Consider the following 22574-nt stretch of genomic DNA (forward strand, 5'->3'; position numbering starts at 1 on the left):
ATCCGTACTTGCCAGTTGATCTCTGAAATATACAAGGACCTACTGACAAGTTGTACATGGACCGTTTTATAGTTATGTCTATGAGTTTTCCCATAAGTATGAAAAACGGCACAAATCAGAGACGTATCTCCCGCCTCTTTTTTTTTTTTTTTTTTTTGGGGGGGGGGGGGGCAGGGCCTGAGAACGAAAACTGATATTTGAATCTTTTTAAAAGATAAATGCCGGGTTTCTCCTAAAGCTTGGCAAGGACCAATCTTGATGGCAAAGGAAAAGTTCAAATGCTTCAGAACACTAGGAATTGACAAAAACAAAAGGTTCCTGGAATACAGTATTTGTAGTTTTTTATGGATATCTATTATGCCGCAGTGAGGAAACATGGAGATGACCATGAAGACACAAGGCCAAGACGCTAAGGATGAGGAAAAGATGAATGACTCCTCGTCCCCGATGAGTACAGCTGATGCCATCAAGGACTTCGCTGATAACACGACCACGCACGGTGTGCCACAAATCCTGAGATCAGATCGGTCCCGTCTATTCCGTCTTACGTGGGCCGTCATTACAGCGACCGCCCTGAGCGCGCTGCTGTTTCAGGGCTCAAACACCATCATCGACTTCTTCCACAAACGGACGACGTCGAAAATCTCTCTCATCACCAGAAAGGAACTTTACTTCCCGTCGATCACTATTTGCAACCTGAACATGATGAGAAGAAGCAAACTGAACGGTAAAAAAAGGAGGGGTGACCAAATGCCAAAAAAAAAAAAAAAAAAACCTCACGTTAATCAATGTATAGAACGTTGACTGTGGTAAGACGGAAGAAACAATATGAAACAAGTTCATGAAAAGGCCGTAACGAAATAAAGGGCCTTACAGGCTTTCATAATCAGAATCTCATTCTTTTTTTTAAAATCACAATACAGTGATATAACGGTCTCAACCACTGTTATGTAGATGAAGGTAGTAATTTCACAGTTCGCAACTCTTCTTTTGCTCAGAACCACTATCTTTGGTGGAAACACGTTATTTGCCAATTATCAGAAAACTTATGCCCTTTCCTCTTAGATCCTAACATTATTATTTTTTTTTTGTATCATCTCATCGCGAATTATTACAATTTACATTTTATTATTTATCATCCAATGATTAATAAAAGTGCGGGCGTTCCAAAAGTGTCACTTTACTGTGTGTGAAGGCATACAGGGCCCTGTTTCATAAAGCTGTTCGTAAAGTTACGCATGACTTTACGTACGACTGGAATATGAAGTGTCAACATGTGTGCCCATGTATTCCCTTACAGTTTAACAAAGCACGACTGCATGTCAATATTTCATGTACATGGGGGGGGGGGGGGAGAGAAATACACTATCAATTAAAACATTGTGTAAGCATCATAATACAAATAATCATTATCATCTGTAATTTTCAACTTTTCAAATTAACAATGATAAGGAAACCCAATTTGCTTTTCATGTCTAAGTGGTTCGTAAAGTCGTGCGTAACTTCAGGGCCAATGTCTGTATAGCGTATACACATATAAGAAAGGAAGGAGATGTGTTGAAGAATAAGGAGGGAAAGCAGGGAGAGAAAGAGAGAGAGAGAGAAGAGAGAGCTACTACGCTTTACTACTGACTATATACTACTAAACACGATTAAATCGGTGCTTAATTACATCGATATAGGCAGTTATAGAGCAATTTGTAAATGAGTTGCAATACATTGAAACAACTCGAAGTAAGAATTTCATTAATTTGAAAAGACATGGAATGTATGTATAGATATGACAATATAATATGTGACCGTGCATCAAAAAACGAACAAAAAGTCGCACCCTTTGATATTACGTGAGGACTCAAAGGTGAAACGGGTCAACCAAGTCAATCTTGAGTTTTTCATATTTTCTGAAACAGTTATCTTTCTACATTATTCTTAAGTTTGAGATCATAACATGAATGGGAAAGTGTGCTTTGAGCAGTTTTTCTACAAGGCTTTTTGGGGAGAGTGTAATGATCAGGTATGTCTTAGAGGCCCCTTATTATTTGTCTAAGTGCCATACTCTTCACTTTCAAGTCTACTAACTTTTAGAAGGATAAAGCTACTGTTTTGAAAGTTGGCATTAATCATGGACAGAATGTGTTAATAAATCATGCCTAATTTCAGCTTAATTTGATAATCCCTTGATTGTTGCTGCTCCGGTTGCTTACATCCTGTGTTTTGTCCCTTTCATCACAGCTATCGCGGCTTGGTAAAGATTAAGCACTTGAATTATAGACCCTGTACTTCAGAGCCTTTTTTTTTTCTCAATCCACACTTTTCCTGAGTGTGTGCTTTCTTTCCAGTATTCAGATATGTTAGGGGAGTCTATTTGAATTGGGTTATACATCATTTTAAAAGCTTAGAGTCTGCTCGTTCAGAATCTGCCCTGAACTCAAAATCCATATCTGCCCATTTTTTGTTGGTTTTGTGATGCAGGGTCACATTATAGCCTATCTAGGAGGCAGGGGCCTAGATCAAAACTCTTTTGTTCTTATCAGGGACACGTTTCGAAGGACTGGTAGCTTTGGATGAACAGCATGCTCACCTCCAGGACGAATCCACAGCGCAAGGATCAAGCGACAGCAGTTTTGACTTCGGGTTCTCGGATCTGTACCTGGATTCAATCGGTGAATTCATTTATTACCCCACCTGGGAGGACGGGATCATCTCTTCGCGAATTATTGCAATTTACATTTTATCATTTCCTCCAATGGTTAATGAAAGTGTGGGGGTTCCAAAAGGGACACGTTACTATTATATAACCCAATCATACAGGGCCCTGTTTCATAAAACCCCGGTCACACAGCGCTTTACGGCTTAATCATGGCCAAACACCTTAAAAAGTGGTCTCCCGTGAAGCAGACGATGTTGTTCGCATTGATGTCGAGCTTAAAGCCCTGGTCACAACTCGCCGTGCGTGCTTTTCGTCCGTACGTTCTTGGCGGAGGCCACGGCGTTCACGTTTTTTCTAAAAACGTGGGGAGGAAGTGACTAGCGCAGGAAGTACGTCAACGCACGACACTCGCACGGTTGCGCAGGATGTAAGTACGTGGCCCGCACGCCACGCCTGGCCATGAGGGGTTACGTGCATCGTACGTTGTGCACGTGGTATGAGTTGTACGTGCTTACAACTTACAATCTGCGTGAGATTGCTACGTTCTCTTGCGGAGGCTGTAATTACACGTGCTGCTCACGTAAGGTATCCCTACTCTGTCGCATGTTGTAAGTGCGCGCAAGTGCGATGATTTTTTTTTCTCCCCGTCAGATGCTAGGGGTAGGCCTAATTATAGGACCACCTTCCAAGGTTCTTCAGATGTATGATCATACTTCTTCTCCATAGATGTATATGGTAGTTTAACCTTCTGTGTGTCATATTCATTTCATGTCTATAGGTTTTTATATATTCTGTTGAAAGAAATGAGATTGAAATAAATAAACTAAGTGAAATATGTGAAATGTGTGCATATTAAGTTGACTCATTGACAGAGAAAGGGTTAATAGGATATATCAGGTATAGGACCATAGAGCTGTACAGCTCTATGTATAGGACCTAGGTTACATCACGTATAAAATGGCATTGTATACCTGATGTAGGCTAATAGGCTAATGTCAATATCAGGTATACAATGACATCGTATAACATTGTTTGGATTAAAACATCCTAACACATTGGCACTTGAGGTGAGATGCGTATGATTTGCTGTAATGAAGTCTGCCATCTTCCCATTTTCAGAGGTGGTGGCATTTCAGACATGGGGGCATTTTTTAGCTAGATTTATCAGCATACTAATAGAACAATGAATGTAGGCCTATGGGTTTGCAGTTTCATCTGAAACTAAAGGTGTCACGTTTGCAATGAAGGCCCTAAGGTAATACTGTCATAGAAAATTCTTCCTTGCTTAATTTCAAAATATACACATTCTCAATATATTTCAGAGAATGGTACTGACTTTATCACTGTTCTGCATATACAATGATAATTAATGCCTTTTAACCACGCTTGTGCAGATCTTAAATGTAACATTTTTTTTTTCAAAACTCCAAAAATCTTGTCACTTCATGCATTGACCATTAAGAGCTCAAGATTTCTATATGTTTTGCTCCCTCAAGATTTTTTTTTACTTTGCCTTATGTGCCACAAAATATGGTACAAGTGTATACAAGTGTATATATATATATATATATATATATATATATATATATATATATATATATTACTAATCGCTTACCAGGCAGAAGGGTCCTATAACATAATCATTTTGGTTTGTGACACAATTCGAAAGAGTTTTGAAAGCCCTTTCAGGTGATATAACAATCATTTTTATACTGTGTATGCGATTTTTTCGATCCTATAATCCTTACAGGGAGTTTCTGCCCGGTAGGTGAAATAGAACAGTATGAATATTATAATTGCCATCATCATGACATCTTGGAGACGAAAATGATGATACTCGTCCGTCGGCTCGGTTCGTGTACCTTGCAGAGATCACTGCGCACAACTTGCGTTTTAAGTGCGGAGCAGGTGCTTATTCGGCAAGTTCGGTACGGTCTGCGTGCTCTATTGAACAATTGAACTCAGGGCAGTGTCGAATAAGCACGGGCTGCGCACTTATTACGTGCTCAATACGTACGTGCTACGTGTGCCGTCAGCCGAGCAAGTGACGGTGGGAAAATTTTAAAAAACGCACGGAGTCAGTGCGTTGTACGCACGTTCGCTGTAGAGTGCACGTACGTTGCCCGCACTTAGGGTAAATCCGTAACCCGAACGCAGCGAAAGTTCCTCGGGTCCTAAAAGTGCTACGGCGTGTCTGCGTGCTCGAAAATTCGTGCGGAGGCGGTACTTACTACGTACGGATCCCCAAATTTTGCCAACGTTTTTGTAAGTAGACAGCACGCACTTGCAAGTACGGCGAGTTGTGACCACGGCTTAAGACGAGCTCACGGTCGATTTATAGACGTGGGAGGACGCGGGGAAAAATCTTAACGGAGTCGGACGCGGTAAACAATTTGAACTGCTCAAAATTTTATTCCGCGGACAACCACGGGCGGCACACATGGTAAAGACGTGCAACACACGTGCAACACACGTGATAATCCGTGTTCTGGCAGTAATTAAAACTTGGGGAGACGCGGTAAAGACGCGAAAGTTTAGCGGTCTCTCACGGGCAGAGCACGGTCATATGACGCGTGTTACCCGTTGGTATCACTGGAAATAGCGTGTTTTTAGCGGCTTATCGCTGGCAAATGGATTTTTTCCGCGTACACACACGTGGCTGGACGTGGTTAGCCGTGCTCAGGCAGTGCTTCAGCAGTGGAACAGCCGCCAACGGCCGTGCCCCGTATACAAAACACGGCCAAACCAAAATTGACCAAAATATTACCACTTACGACCACGTACACCAGATTTTCATAACTTTTTGTACGTGATTTGGACGTGGAGTGCTGTGTGACCGGGGCTTTAAGCTGTTCGTAAATTTACGAATGACTCTACGAAAGACTGACATATGAAGTTTCAACGTGTGTGCCCATTTTTCCCCTCACGGTTTAACAAAGTACGACTGTCTGTCAATATTTCATCTACATTGGTGGAAAATACACTATCAACTTAAAAAGTGCGTAAGACCGTAAAAACAATGCAACTATTGAAATTAACAATGATTAGGAAACTCACTTTGCTTGCCATATCTATTTAAGTCGTTCGTAAAGTCGTGCGTAACTTCACGAGCAGTTTTATAAAACAGGGCCCAGGTCTGTATGAATATAATGTGTATACTACAGCATATGCGTATACACGTAAGAAAGGAAGGGGATGTGTTCAAGAATAAGGAGGGGAAGGTAGAGAGAGAGAGAGAGAGGAGAGAGAGAGATAGAGAGAGAGAAGAGAGAGCTATAATGTTACGCTTTACTTCTGGCTACTATACTAAACACGATTAAATCGGTGCTAAACTACATCGATGTAGGCAGTGGTATGGCAATTTGTAAATCAGTTGCAATACATTAAATCAACTCGAAGTAAGAATTTCATTAATTTGAATAGACATGCAATTCACGTATAGACATGACAAAATATAGCCAGTGGCGTATCTAGGGAAAACGGCGCCCGGGGCAAGCACGAAAATTGCGCCCCTAATTTCTGAAAAAGTGTTCAACCCCAACCCCATCCCGGTAGGGACTTTAAACAAAGTCCACATGATGCTTTTTCAAGCACTTAAAAGGGATCTTTTGAGGGTGATTTAAATGTAATGAATTTTGATAGATTTTGGCGAGCGAGCGCAGCGAGCGAGCCGAAAATTTTTGTATTTCAGCTTACAAAACATGGAATTCTTGTCATTTTTTGCTTACCAAATCTTAGTGACAGCCTTATAGATATCGATTTATACCAAAAAACTGAGGACTTAAAAAAAATACTCTAAATTAGTGCGCGCGAGTGAGCTGAAATTTGTAATGTCCTCGTCATCATCACGTATTGTTCTTATCTTTTTTTATATAAATTTTGGCGAGCGAGCGCAGCGAGCGAGCCGAAAATTTTTGTATTTCAGCTTACAAAACATGGAATTCTTGTCATTTTTTGCTTATTAAATCTCACAATTATAGTGACGACCTTATAGATAACGATTTATACCAACAAACTCAGGACTTGAAGAAATACTCTAAATTAGTACGAGCGAGTGAGCCGAAATTTGTATATTATTTCTGCGTCATCATTATGTTTTTTTTCTTATCTTTTTTAATTTTTTTTTTGCGCCCCCTCCCCCGTATGTTCGAAACCGTTGGCGTCCTCTTTTGATCCAATCGGCGATCGCTTCAGAACGAATGAAATTGCAGTCGCTGCTCCGTGTAACATTTTTCCTGCTAAATATAAAATGACATGAGTGAACACAATAGACATTATCATTTTGTCCGCGTCATCGTCACGTTTTGTTCTTATCTTCTCCTCTTTATTATACAAATTTTGACGAGCGAGCGCAGCGAGCGAGCCGAAAATGTTCGTATTTCAGCTTACAAATCATGAAACTCTTGTCATTTTTTGCTTATTAAATCTTACAATTCTAATCAAGATATAGTGACGGCCTTATAGATAACGATTTATACCAACAAACTGCGGACTTGAAAAAAATACTCTAAATTAGTACGAGCGAGTGAGCCGAAATTTGTATATTTCCGCGTCATTATTACGTTTTGTTCTTATCTTGTTTGATTTGTTGTTGATTTTTGGCCCCCCCCCCCATGTTCGAAACCGTTGACGCGCTCTTTTGATGCAATTGGCGATCGCTTCAGAACGAATGAAATTGCAGCCGCTGCTCCGTGAAACATTTTGCCTGCTAAATATAAAATGACATGTGTGAACACAATAGACACTGTCATTTTGTCATCATCACGTTTTGTTCTTACCTTCTTTTTTATATAAATTTTGGCGAGCGAGCGCAGCGAGCGAGCCGAAAACTTTTGTATTTTAGCTCACAGAACATGGAATTTTTGTGTGAACACAATAAACATTGTCATTTTGTCCGCGTCATCATGATGTTTTGTTTTTTCTTCTTCTTTTCTTTTTTTTTTTCTTCTTCTTCTTCTTTTTTCTTCTTCTTCGTTTTTTTTTTAATTCGTTTTTTTTGCGCCCCCAAGGAGTGGCGCCCGGGGCACGTGCCCCCCTTGCCCCCCCCCCCCTAGATACGCCACTGTATAATAAAATAGCCTATCTAGAAGGTAGGGGCCTACATCAAAACTCTTTTGTTTGTATCAGGGACACGTTTCGAAGGACTGGTAGCTTTGGATGAGCACCATGCTGTTTGTTTATTTGTTTGTTTTATGTATTTAAACACGGGTTTAAATACTTTCACTCAGCCGTTAGACTGTTTTTTTTAGCAAGTCTGTATGATATACACTGTACAAAAAAAAAACACAAACACATAATTTGGTACAATCAACGTATAGGATTATGCATAGACAATAATCAATATAACGAAACAAAAAAAAATGAGAGAAAAATGCATAACACAACGCTCTTTGGCAGAATCAAATACAAAAACAGTAGAATGCAGAAAGAAATAGATCTCGGAAAGTATGTGAAATCAAAACAGAAATCAATCCTCAGAAATAGAAAAACTTATAAATCAAGTAAGAAAACAGAATCGATATCCTTCAGAATTGTGCTAACCTTGTATAATTATGTTCTCGTGGCTTCCGGTAATTGTTTGAATTATTGAGCTGCTACGTAAATAGTACTACTTTTTCAGAAATGTTTTTTTTTTTTTTGGGTTTTGGTAACAATACTTTAAATGCTGAGTTCCTGAGATTATAATTAGATACTTTTACATTAACTTGATAAGTCAGAAAATCAGGTAAGAGGTTATTTAAGACTTTGTAAATGAAAACAACAAGATCTTTTTTTTCACTTTGGCACTGAGGCAGTCAATGGGCAGCCTCCCATACAAATCTCGTCTATTGTGACGATAATCCACTTTCAGAACAATTAGCAAGGCTCTGTTCTGAAGTATTTGTAGTCTTTTTATGTTACCAGAATTTATTTTCATCCAGATGGTGTTACAGTACTCAAAGTGAGGACAAATCATTGTATTATACAGGGTTAATGCAGTGTCTTGATCAGTGGTCTTGCCCTTCTTGAAGCGTACAAATTACATAACACTTTACTTTTTTAGCTGTCAACTTCTGGTTTCCAAGAAAATTCTGTATCAATGACACAACCTGAATATTTACAACTTTCTACCTTTTCTAAATGAGTAGCATCAATTCTTATACTAACATTTTCAAATTTCTTATGAGTACGTTTGGTACCTATAAACATACATTTAAGTTTTTTTTTTGACATAAGCTAATTATGAAGTAGCCATTCATGCACGGCACGTAAGTCGTCATGAAATACTCTTTCAAGTTCAAGAGGATTACTGGATTCATAATAAATACGAGTATCATCCGCATAAAACGACACTTGACAATTTCTAACTACCCGAGGCAAATCATTCATATACCATGACGAACAACAAAGGCCCCAAAATACTTCCCTGAGGGACCCCACAGAGCACCTCACCCTCCTTTGAAACATTACCATTAACAATGATTAATTAAAGTTTGTTCTTTGACTGAAATAATTTACAAACCAGATAATAGTATCCTCGCAAATTCCGACAAATGTTAATTTTTCGATCAAAATATCAAAAAGGTGCATATCAAAAGCCTGTAAAAGATCGAGGGTTACCACAACAACCACTTGTCCAACATCTATAACTTTATTAACATTTTCAGTGAGGTTAATGCCATTTCTGAAGGAAAATTCGGGCGAAAGCCGTATTGTTTTTTGTCAATAAATCATTTTCATCAAGATAAGCATACACTTGTTAAAACACCAATTTTTCTAAAATCTTTGAAGCTACAGGCAAAACAGATATTGGCCTCTTATTTGAGGGATCAGTTGTAACACCACCCTTGAATAGAGGTGTTATTTTGGCACACTCCCACTCGTTCGGGATACCACCTTCTTTCAATGATAAATTTACTAAGTGGGTGAAAGATTTAGGGATAACTGACACAGTGTCCCATAGGATACAAGCTGGTACGGTGTCAAGCCCAGTAACCTTATTTCGAGGCGTTTTATCAATACACTTCTTTACCTCATCAGCTGACAGTGCAGTGAATTCAAAAATTGAACACACTCCCGTGATTATTTTTCAGTGCATATGCAACATCTTTTGCCCTGTATACTCGATTATCAAAGATAATTTTGTGAACTTTCGTAGAGGATTTAGGGCTCGGGATCAGCTCTCTTAAAATTTTCCACACAAGGATGGAGTTTCCTATATTTTCTCTATTATTATCAATAATAAATTTCCTTGTAGCTTTTCTCACAGATGATGTTACCAGATTACGCAGACTTCTATATTCCTGCCACTCATAATCATTATTCACGCGTTTAGCGGACTATTTTGCCTTATCTCTTTCTCGTATCAAAGCCATGACGCCACTAGTCATCTAGATGACCTCTTTTGTCGAAGCCTCTTCTTTTTGCTTGAGGCATGCTTATCCCACAGAGATCTTAGTTTATGAACCCAGGTGTGATATGCTTTCTCTGTTGATGTTTCTTGTAATATTTCATCCACTGAAGAATCATTTAATTCATTTACAAATATTTCAGTATTTGTTAAGCTTTCTCATGTTGCGTGATGAAATATAACAGTGGTTACCACCTGATTTCGGTTTACGCTTACTCCATGAGAAAAGAACCATTTCATGGTCCCTTATAGGCTGAAAGGCAAGTTTTGCATTGTGAAATATTTTCACTCTGACTAATAAACATGATCAATGAATGTTCTAGAGTGCTTTGTTACCCTTGTTGCCATGGAAACGCATTGAGTCAATGAATATTCTTCTGCTATACTTTGCATGCGAAAAGTATGATACTAGAGTTTCTTGCTCTAGAGATCACACATTCACATCTCCTCACCTGCAGGACGATTCGACAGCGAATCCACAGCGCATTCGTCCTCGAGTTCAATCAGTGAATTCATTTATTACACCTGGGAGGACGGGACAGACCCTAACGACTGGGAGTCTATGTACAATCGATCTCGAATGTCGGATTTTAGCGACCTGCAGGACGACGTGAAACCAACACGGGAAGAGCTGGACGAGTACGGACAGCCTGGCAAGGACTTGATTAGACAGTGCACCTTCGACAAGCAGCCGTGCTCATTTAAGTGCGTTCTGACTTACTGTGGCTGACCAGTGCTTGATATCTTGTTTGTATATTACAATTGTATTTCTCACTCGATGCTGATAGAAGAAAAAATATCATTATTGACCCTTAAAAACACACACACACACAAAAAAAAACACCCGAGTTTGCATCCAGAGGTGCATTAAACACTGAATCTTTTTGGCCAAAATTATTGACTCTTTTCCTTCTTTCCTTTTGGCGGCAACTTGTCAGTGACGTTTATTTTATATGTCTCTGTAAGTAGAATGGTTGTCTTTAACAAATTTTGAACACGTGGAAAATAGGGCTAATGCAACAGAAACTTACGGGTCTAACATGCTTCCTGGCCTTTAACCTGATTTTTAACGTTCCACTTTATAAAGCGCTGGACAAAACTTTTCTCAGGTTAAGATGTTTCGTGGTATATTATAGCCTGTAATGAAGGAGGGCTGTCGTGGCTGAGTGGTTAGGTCGGGCCACACGAATAAGACATAAGTATTAGGCTACCATGTACGTATGAATGTTCGAGTCCGAGCCCGGTAGTAGTGCCCTTTCGCAGGCTAATATAGTCGAGTGCTGAGACCAACACATCACAGTCACTTCGATGACTGAGATTTCCAAAGGATTGATAATCATGATGATATAAATGCCACAAAAAATAGGTATACCTACTCACACAAGATTATGTAACCACCTGTTTCTACTGGTATCAAAATTTAATATTGCAATCTTACATTGAGTTATACATTAACCTTATTGGAAGTAAGATTTGTCATACGTGGGCACAAAGGGAGTAATCAATACTCGCTTCAGAGAAACACTGGACTGACTGTTTTAAGTCTCCACCAAAGGACTATAGGCGATGAGAATAAGTTTTTTTTTTTTTTCGCTTATGGAACAAGAGCGCTCCTGCACGGTTATTCAAATCTGAGATTGATTTCAGGATTTATAACCCATGGACCTTATCTCTCCAGTTATATTTCGCTGTCCGACTATATATATATATATATATATATATATATATATATATATATATATATTCTATTTATCTACTTTGATCCTCAGTGACTTCACGAAGATCCAAGACATTCGCTACGGGAATTGTTACATTTTTAACCAGTTCAAGAAATCGGCCAAAAAAACAAGAAGAACGGGCTCGCAATACGGTAAAATTTGATCAGCGCTTGGCGGCAAATTTTAGGCGTCCGTTATGTTCTTTTGTCAATTCTTTGCCACATTTTGGATGCATTCTAAGGAGAACAACCACACTAAAGTCTTTGTCTTTGAGGTATGCTTTTCCAAATGCATACTAGTACAAAATATGCAGAGCTTAATTCCTAAAGGCGCCGAGTTCCCATTCAGTTACTGCCAGTACATCAAGATTCGCTTTTATTTTCTTTTTCAGTTTTGAATTTATTATCATTTTGTTTCTTAGTTCTCTACCACAGGCCAAGAGGTCATTTTGTTTTGGTATTAGATTTGAGCCAAGTCTTGATAAATGTAAGGAGTTAGAGGAGTTTGGATTAACATATTTATGCAGCAAAACGTTTCGCAGCATAATTTTACACATATTTTTATTTTTTATCTAGTGAGCACGTCATCACCCATGAAAGGTACGTTTATTGTAATAATGTGAAACAGGCCACGATTTCCCCTTCGTAATAGCTGTGTACTAAACATACTATTATGAAATGGTACAACAGTCCATGTAATCATGAATCATTTATCAATTAATATTTTAGGAGGCAATAATGCGGTAATGGTCTCGAGTAAAAATACCCAATGCGGCAGGGGGGTGCCTATTCCTGGTCGGGGCATTTTCCTCAATAAAACAGCTAATGAATATCATGTGTGCTTAGTCCCACTTTATATCACGAGCAGGAGTTACTCGCAAGTGTTACGGGAAGCGACACCTGGTACGGCCTTTTCATCAATGAATGAAATGGCCCTTGCCGCAAATAGGCACCCTGTACAAAGCTTGCCGCAAACACGGTATTTTACTCTATTCGAATATATTATATTAAGAATACTGACAGATCTAATAAAGGGCAATATGGAAGGGGGTAATATTAGAGATCTTTTCTTCAAAATTCTAATAATTGTCAAGTGATAACGTTTATGTACTCGAAAATCAATAATTGATTTTATTAAAACGAACATCACCCATCAATTATTGATGGGTGATGTTCGTTTTAATATTCCGATGGTTCGTTGATCCGAAAATGAACTGAGATGCGTTATTCCGAAACACACAAATTTCCTTTACCTATAAAAATTTAGTTTATCCGGAAATAAAGTAAGGTTTGTTAATCGGAAAATGAACAGAGAAAATTTTGAATCAAAACAAATAGTGCAGATAATCACTGATTAAGAGAGGAATTCACGATATACAGATTCTAAAAAGGTAATAAAGTTTGAAAGCACAATTAAAGTTAATCACTGGAAGAATAAAAACCACAACACCACCTGAACTCGGTATATATTCGTCAAAAAGTTTCCAATCTAATTCTTAATTTGAAAATATCTAAAGGCTTCGGTTATTCGAAAAATAAAAAATGTTAATATTCAAGCGAAGTCGAGCAGTCTATTTTCAATCTTATATGATAAAAGAGGAGAGGAATAGTAGGTAGGCCTATATACATTAGTACATGAAAATGTTAAACTAAATTTTAAATGGTATATTTTAGATGATTTATCTCCGACAGGAGGTAAAGGAATAAACGCTACGAATTTAAACGTTGTTACAACATGGTCGAGTTGATTTCAATCGGATAGCAAAACAAGAGAGGAAACAAAAATTAGTGGTTTAAAATGGTTTAAGAGGGTTTTTTTTTCTTCTTTTATAAAGTGTGATACCCACTTTTAATTTGTATTACATGTATTCAATACAAATTTGGAAAAGCGGCTCTCATCATCTTATAAGAAAGACATAAAAGACTGTTTTCTGTGTGAGTGTGACACTGTAAGGCTATTATGTAGTTATTACTCCCATGAAGTATATAAAATTTTTGGAAACAACCGACTCAAACCACAAGTACAGGAGCCTTTGCAAGTTCTACCTAAAACACCAATTATACACATAACTTTTTCTTTCACATAACCGATGATGTATTCCTGCAATGCTTATATAATGACGAATGTATAATTTCCCTGTAGTAGTAGAAGTCTTCCGTTTTCATGAGATCCCATATCATACAATATTCAAGAAGTAAAACTCTCTTTCTTACATTGTTACAGTCACGACAGTTGCTATTATTCACAATGCGAGTAACCCCTTTCGTCGTCTTACCACCACTACATGCGTCATAACTGATGTGATCTGCGACAAAATGGCATATTTCGTGTATGTTTTCTTGACAAATATAAACGCAATAAATCATCTGTTGTGATATGCATGTACTCAATCAGAGACATACTGAGTGAAATAAAACAAAAACCTGATTATTATATATTTGTTAAATAAATATCTATTACTCACTTGCATTGTTGTTGTTTTTTTTACCTCTCTACATCACAACTTTTAGGTCTGCACTTGACTCTGTTCGTTAATGAGCCAGAATATGTTGGTGTCCTCAGTCCGGAAGTAGGAGTAGTCGTATCCATCAATCATCCATCTATTTTTCCCTTTCCTGAAGATGATGGCATCCTCGTATCTACCGGACAGGTGGCATCCATTGGGCTTAAAAGGGTATATCTTTATTTTTTATTAGCGAAATTAAAAGTAAAACATTGCTTCGGTATGCCTGCCGCATCTGTTAATTTTACTATAAAATGGACACGTTATATCTAAAAGCAATGCGTGCATTAACGCTGTCTGGCATGTAGTTCACTATGACCGATGCCCTAAAAATCAGTGGTGCCTGGTCGGTCACTGGTCGATCACGGTCGTTGTCCGACCGAAATTGGCTAAAAGCTTGCCGACCGGTCGCCGAGAAGGCTGATTTTGGGGGTTGTGACCGTAGCCTAATCGTGATTCTGCAAAGCATATCTGAACGGAGAGGGCGATAGATCATTCCTTCAAAGAAGACTCTCTGTCGTCTGTTTAATATGTATAGAATTTTTTTTTTTAAATGAAACCTAATACAGTTCAAGTTCAAGTTCAAGATTTGAATTAACACGTGGGATAAAAGACGTGTCATACGATCAAAATCATAATACATTTTTGGTCTCCAAATACTCATAACCATAACGACTCATTCTCACTGCAAATAGCGTCAGCCGGACAACTTCCTGGGTGAACTCTTTGCATATACTGCTAGCAAAGCCCCAATAGTGGCAGATGAATTTGAAACCTTCCCATGTTTGAAAATACTACAAGTAGACCTACATGTCAAAACCGGTCTTTTCAGATTTATGATTGTTGATTCTTGTCATTCACATTGTTATTGAAATGATATACATCAAGCATAACAATTCATAAGGAGAGATATGGCGAATCAAAGAAACGCACACACACACACACACACACATACACACAACAAACGGAAACTGAAGTATTTTTGTAATTGTCATCGTTTCCCGAAAGACGCACATCACTCGTCTCCCAGAGCCATACGGGGACTGCGGGAAAGGCGGTGAGGATTACTACGCTAAAGATGAATACGACTTTTCCCAGCGTTCGTGCGTTAAGATGTGCCTGGAAAGAGAGATGTCGAAGCAATGCAATTGTGTCACCGACATCCTCGTCAATGGTACCATGTGCTCCCCTACTAACATAACAGAGAGTAAGTCAATCATTTTTGTTTAAGACTCCTTTTTTGTGTTAGTCTTGGAGTAAACAATTAGTTAATTCTGCCGGGGACTACATTATGATTATAATGTAGTCATAATTATGATTATGTCTCTTAGTGGGCCGCCAAACTTTTTTTTTTTGTGACAAATTTTCTGTGCTGATTTGGTGCTGTTTTCAATTCAATTCAATTTTTGCATCGACCTTTTAATACAAGAGGGGCCCACACTCTACAAGCATTGTCTTTTTAGTGGGTCCCTCCGTTGTTTGTTTGTTGTTGTTTTTTTTGTTTCACACAGTACAACAATTGCAAAGTATCACTACTGTTAGTTTTTTATTATTGTTTTCTCTGTACAAATTGTATGCATTGTTTTTTGTGACTCAAGAAAGTGAGATTTATGTGTATATAATAATTGTGGGAAAAAACGAATAAATTTGAACTTGAACTTGAACTTGATGATAGAAGCAAAAACGCAATGTTGTCTCAAAGAGGAGAAAAGTCGATTTCAGTTCAAGGTCAGGTTTATGGAAATCGTAATCACGGTATTATGGTATTTTCATTAAAAAAGAAAGTCTAAATCAGAGAAATTGAGAGACTCACAAACGAAAAGGAAATACATGTTATATATGGCAAACATGTTATATTCCTAACTATATTCATAAATCACTTTTAATGCAAAGATAGTATTACAGGTACATTTTTTTTTCTTTCACAACCAGATGAGAAGAGAGCAAGATGCATTAAAAATGTTTTCTGAAATCATTGATATTTGATGATAGCTAGATGAGTAGCAGAAACAGACGAAAGTGTAGCTCAATTTGGAATATATTCATAATACCGCTTTAACAAATTGCATGTATCTGTAAAACTAAGAATAACCCAGTCCAGACAGGTACTGATAAACAATGAAACACTTTTCAAACAACGGAAATGATAATGTTCATAGAATGCAATTATGCATTTACTGGCATACATGCACTCTGAAAATTCAAATGGTCAATCTAACACCTCAAATGTTGTCAATCCTTGAACCTTTCGTAAATATCAAATATAACTCTCAAAATGTTGGGTTTACCATTTCCCCCCCCCCCTTTTTTTAAAGAGTGTGCCATTGTGGTGTCGTACACACAGATGAGATGGGACAATTGAAAAAGCGATCATTCCTGTTACAGGGTGCTTTAACAAGTTCTCAACTTCAGCAAAATAAAAACAGAAAAAAAGTTAAAGTTTGCCACATCATCTATCCACGCTTCGCTTTTAGATAATAGTGATCAGACAAACTATTACCGTGTTATTTCATGCCACGTATTCTTCTCATTCACACGAAGAGAAATGCCGTGCTAAAGTCCTCAAAAAGTACATCAGGAATACACTTGGCTGTGAGTGCGAAAACCCGTGCAAGTAAGTACAGTTTGTTTCCATACAACACTTGATTATCAAAATGTGGATGATATCATTTTGATGAAATTTGTCTAGATATTGACAGGCCAAAACATTAAATTCTTCTATGCTTTCATTGATGGGCTATTGTTGTTCAGTCGATAGAAAGGACATTGGACTCGATGGACTGTCCATTCGATCTCCGTATCTCCTTGGTTCCAGTTCACGATTTGCTGTAGTTGCGCCCCCATTAAAAAGCTAAGCGAAGCACGTTCAGCCTCGTTGTTTAGTCCTTGGAAAAGGGGAATTCACTCAAAATAATCATAATATGTGGATTGAGCTAATACAACAATAGGCATGATAGAAGGAAAAGATATCAGTGCATGTGGGGGAAAACGGGACAATCCAGAAAAGACGTCGGGCCCGTGGTTGCATTCATTGCTTTTAATACTTGGCGGGATCGTAAAACAAACACGCACACACACACACACACACACACACACACACACACAAATGTAATCATGATACAATTCGGATCTTCAGGACGTTAAATCACCACATCAACCTTCTACGAAATAGGGCTACTCTGGCAGAGAAGTTATTATAGAAGGGAATGTCTATACCTTAAATATTTACAGAAATCAAATATTCTATTGCGTTCAATTTAGCTTGTTGAAGAGTTAAAAGAAAATAATTGTCCTTTAAACGGTAAATTAATACAAACACACGCACACACACACACACGCATGCATACGCACGTGCACGCACACATACAGTCACACGATCACATATGTCTGGAAGTTATGGAGTACATGTACACGCAAATTACTAACCTAACATAACTGAGAAAAAAAAAACACACACACACAAGCGCGCGCGCACACACACGCCTAGGATGTGAGAAAGATATGAAGCACGTCTCTCAATGTATACCGTTACTGCTGATGTGTATATCTGAGTGGTTTTTATGTTTTATTATTTTTCTCTCTCACAAAATGACAAAGTGAAAACGTCTACAATGCGAAAATCTCAACGGCTCGATGGCCCAGTGACCGATACGAGGTATGTAACTTTTTTTCTCTCACACATATATACAATGAACACGTATCACCAAAACGAAGTGAACACATTGTTTTCAAACTGCTAAAGTGTAACGCAACACTGACAGGTGAATTCATTAGGGTGGAATTTCACGGAGGACGCGAACGATTTGCGAAGGACGCGAATGGCAAAATCCAGCATTCGTATTTTAGTCTGCAAAAGATCGCCAACGAACGTGAGGGTTCGGAAGCGTCGTCAATTGTTCGCGAATGTCGTTTTTACTTCGGTGAGAATTTCAAAAAAGTTTGAAATTTTTTGCGAACCTTTTCCGCACACTTGGTCGTGATTTGCTCGTGAATTGTTCTCGAAAGTGTCTTTAAAGCCTCGTCATATGCGCAAGACCTTCGCAAGACACGCGCGATGTTCGCAAAATGTTCGTGAAACCCCAAACAGACTCCGAAACTTTGGAGAATGTCTCGCGTATGTTACGCGAAATCTGCGAAGTTTTTCCGATCATTTTACGACGTAATCGCAAACTGTTCGCGCACCTTTTGAGACATTCTCGCGAACGTTTAGCGCACGTTTGGGGGATGTATGACCTATACGTTTTCTACAAATAAAAATCTTAGCATACATCTAAACATCAAACAATTATTAAAAACTACAGTAACAAAAGAAATTAAAGACTAACAAAGAGAAAGAAATGTTTGATATACAAAAAAAAAATCGCAGAATACACTTAATGTTAATCTAAAGTATGCAAAATTTCATTTGAACTATAGAGATTATGTGCTGGAAGAACTGAAAAAAAAAATCAAATGCTTTACTAGTGGAGATAGGTCCTAGGAAAAAAAAATGTAGGCAAGCACACGATAGAAAAATGAGAGAACAAGAAAGGAGAAATAGAGGAAAGAAAAAAAAATTCAACTCAAGACAGCTTCCACCTCTCCTCGGGTACATTTTCTCCCATGATTATTGAAAATTTTTCGTTGTTCGCATTTCCGTCGCGTGTTCTTCGTGTACGTAACATGCTGTACTTTAGCAATGATACAGACGACATTCGCACATACGTCGTGGAAACTTCGCACAAATTGCGCAAGAATAGTTTTCGGCTTCATTGTCGGAAAACATTCGGAGAAAAACTTTTCCGAATGTTGGATTTTGTCATTCGCGTCCTTCGCAAATCGTTCGCGTGCTCCGTGAAATCCCATTCACGGAGCACGCGAACGATTTGCGAAGGACGCGAATGACAAAATCCAACATTCGGAAAAGTTTTTCTCCGAATGTTTTCCGACAATGAAGCCGAACATTCACGGAGCACGCGAACGATTTGCGAAGGACGCGAATGACAAAATCCAACATTCGGAAAAGTTTTTCTCCGAATGTTTTCCGACAATGAAGCCGAAAACTATTCTTGCGCAATTTGTGCGAAGTTTCCACGACGTATGTGCGAATGTCGTGTGTACCATTGCTAAAGTACAGCATGTTACGTACACGAAGACCACGCGACGGAAATGCGAACAACGAAAAATTTTCAATAATCATGGGAGAAAATGTACCCGAGGAGAGGTGGAAGCTGTCTTGAATTGATTTTTTTTTCTTTCCTCTATTTCTCCTTTCTTGTTCTCTCATTTTTCTATCGTGTGCTTGCCTACATTTTTTTTTTTCTAGGACCTATCTCCACTGGTAAAGCATTTGATTTTTTTTTTTCAGTTCCTCCAACACATAATCTCTCTAGTTCAAATGAAATTTTGCATACTTTAGATTAACATTAAGTGTATTCTGCGATTTTTTTTTGTATATCAAACATTTCTTTCTCTTTGTTAGTCTTTAATTTCTTTTGTTACTGTAGTTCAAATGAAATTTTGCATACTTTAGATTAACATTAAGTGTATTCTGCGATTTTTTTGTATATCAAACATTTCTTTCTCTTTGTTAGTCTTTAATTTCTTTTGTTACTGCAGTTTTTAATAATTGTTTGATGTTTAGATGTATGCTAAGATTTTTATTTGTAGAAAACGTGTAGGTCATACATCCCCCAAACGTGCGCTAAACGTTCGCGAGAATGTCTCAGAAGGTACGCGAACAGTTTGCGATTACGTCGTAAAATGATCGGAAAAACTTCGCAGATTTCGCGTAACATACGCGAGACATTCTCCAAAGTTTCGGAGTCTGTTTGGGGTTTCACGAACATATTGCTAACATCGCGCGTGTCTTGCGAAGGTCTTGCGCATATGACGAGGCTTTAAAGACACTTTCGAGAACAATTCACGAGCAAATCACGACCAAGTGTGCGGAAAAGGTTCGCAAAAATTTTCAAACTTTTTTGAAATTCTCACCGAAGTAAAAACGACATTCGCGAACAATTGACGACGCTTCCGAACCCTCACGTTCGTTTGGCGATCTTTTGCAGACTAAAATACGAATGCTGGATTTTGCCATTCGCGTCCTTCGCAAATCGTTCGCATGCTCCGTGAAATCCCACCCTTAAGAGTGAAATACGATGTACAGAATGGTAGGGGACTATACCAAACATGAGCATTAGATAAGATTTATAAAGTTTCCACATATGTATTCACGAAATTGAGATTTAGTCTGAGATAGAACACTGCAAGTTTAATGCAAGTGGAATTTAATGTTTTTACATGTTAAGAAAGAAAAAATTAGCTTACATCACATTTTGGAGTATGATGTCAAATGTAATAAACTTTTGATTGGACTATGTACCTACACTGTAACTGTATTATTTTTACTCTTCAAATGAAAACAGATGTTCATTATTTCATTGAATAAGTGTTGGCCAACGGCATTTCTACCTAAAGATTCTATTTGATGATATCAAAATAAAACGCATAAACTGGACTTAACCTTTATATTGGGTACTATAAAGTAGTGATTTCTGGGTGCTTAAAGTAAGATAAAGTATTGAAGTGTCTGTCTTCTATCAGGGAATATTTGAGATACCTGCGGAAAAGAAAACGTCGCCTAGAACTTTACTGATAATCAGTACATAAATCGAATTCAAATCTAATTTCTAGGAGCATCTTTACACGAAGCTCAGGACTGAAAACGGATCACCTGCAAAATTTAGTTCATTCAAGAACCAGGCCAGGTAAGATTCATAGGGACGCGTGCCGCTTTACAAGCAGGGACAAGACGAAACCAAATGTACACTACTGCGATTAATTCTTTAAAAAATTTAATCGTTACTACAGAAATATCTGCACATCGCCTCATTTCACTTCTGTGTTTTGCTATGGCATGTCATGAGTAATCGCATACAATGCAAGGTAATGACACTTGGCGACTAGTGTCTATATACAATGTATTTCGGTGACTCGACATTTGCTCCTGCGACAATTGCTCCTGTCTTTTTCTCCAAAGACTTAGTTAATGTTAGGGTTGTGATAGGGTTTAAGGCTTGATTTGATGTGAGGATTAGGACTATGAAAAGGGTTAAGCATTTGCGTAGAATTTATTTTTGGCTTAGCGTGCAGATACTTCATGGGAGCAATTGTCGCAGGAGCAAATGTCGTGGAACAATTATATTTCATAGTATAATAGTCCACGGTACATAGCGGATGAGCTGGATTCTACTCTGCACAAGATCCACTTTGAAACTTTAAGAAACATCTGTAAATTGCTCGTTTGGGTTAGGGTTAACGTTGACGTTAAACATTCTATATCGAATTTGCAAGCAAAGCCAAACTCATAACATAAGTTCTCCAAGTCAACAGCAATATTCAAAGCTTAAGTTTGCCATGGCTTAAGCAATCACTTTGCGGGATCAAATCTGCAGTTATACATTCATGATTGGTTAGCATTTCTTTAACACCCGGAGAGCTAAACTGCGGGTAATGTATGTGTATAACATAAGCATTAAATATCAAAAAAAAACACAAAAAAACAGAATCATTGCTTGATGTGTTATCTAATGTGAAAATGAATGAGCTGGAACTCAGTTTTTGGTTTGGTTTGGTTTGGTTTTATGGATTGTCTACAGCATGCAAGTATTTTCCATGTTTGAGACACACACATTATAAAGATGAATTATGTATACATGTATTATATTGAGTGTGTTTGTTGTTATTCCACTTGACAGATCACTTTATATCAATTGTATTGGTTTACAGTATGAAACATTTTCCAAATTGGTGATATTGCATGGCAACTCTGCCATGGTGCATCCCAATTAATTTGGTAAGCAAATCTCGGTCACTCAATGAAGACCTACCCTTGATTGAACAAACACCAATACCATACTATTGCATAGCACACACACACACACACACACACGCACACAAACACACACATACACACACAAATTCATTCATAATTCTATTTAAAAAAAACAGTTCACACTCTTATTTGGCCAAGAGGATTACTCTATTGAATGATCCAAATGTTCTCTTTATCGCAAATCAGCAAAAACCTTGTGCGTGTGAAGATATACTATGAAGAACTCAACTTCGAGAGGGTGGTGGAGACTCCGTTAAACACGGTATGTTACAATTATTCATTTTGATGATATGCTGTCGTCACATGTATGACACTTTTCAAACCTTTAAATAAACAGATAACCAGCGAGGGAGTCAACTCCATTTTATCTCTTGATAACATTCATTCGTATGTTGCATTCATGCATATAACGAAATGTGACAAGGAGTGGTATGGCTACC

The 22574-nt window shown here is 38.1% G+C and overlaps 1 protein-coding gene across 1 annotated transcript; it reads left to right on the forward strand.

Annotated features, from left to right (window-relative positions):
* The first annotated feature begins 375 nt into the window (after positions 1-375).
* On the forward strand, positions 376-16879 carry LOC140231022 (epithelial sodium channel subunit gamma-2-like). The gene is made up of 8 exons (XM_072311175.1): positions 376-727; positions 2535-2663; positions 8048-8064; positions 10468-10745; positions 11810-11910; positions 14269-14432; positions 15270-15468; positions 16803-16879. Exons 1-8 carry the CDS (start codon positions 376-378, stop codon positions 16877-16879), a joined length of 1317 nt encoding a protein of 438 aa, XP_072167276.1.
* Positions 16880-22574: the final 5695 nt, after the last annotated feature.

Source organism: Diadema setosum, chromosome 7 (assembly GCF_964275005.1).
Source record: "Diadema setosum chromosome 7, eeDiaSeto1, whole genome shotgun sequence".
NCBI lineage: Eukaryota > Metazoa > Echinodermata > Echinoidea > Diadematoida > Diadematidae > Diadema > Diadema setosum.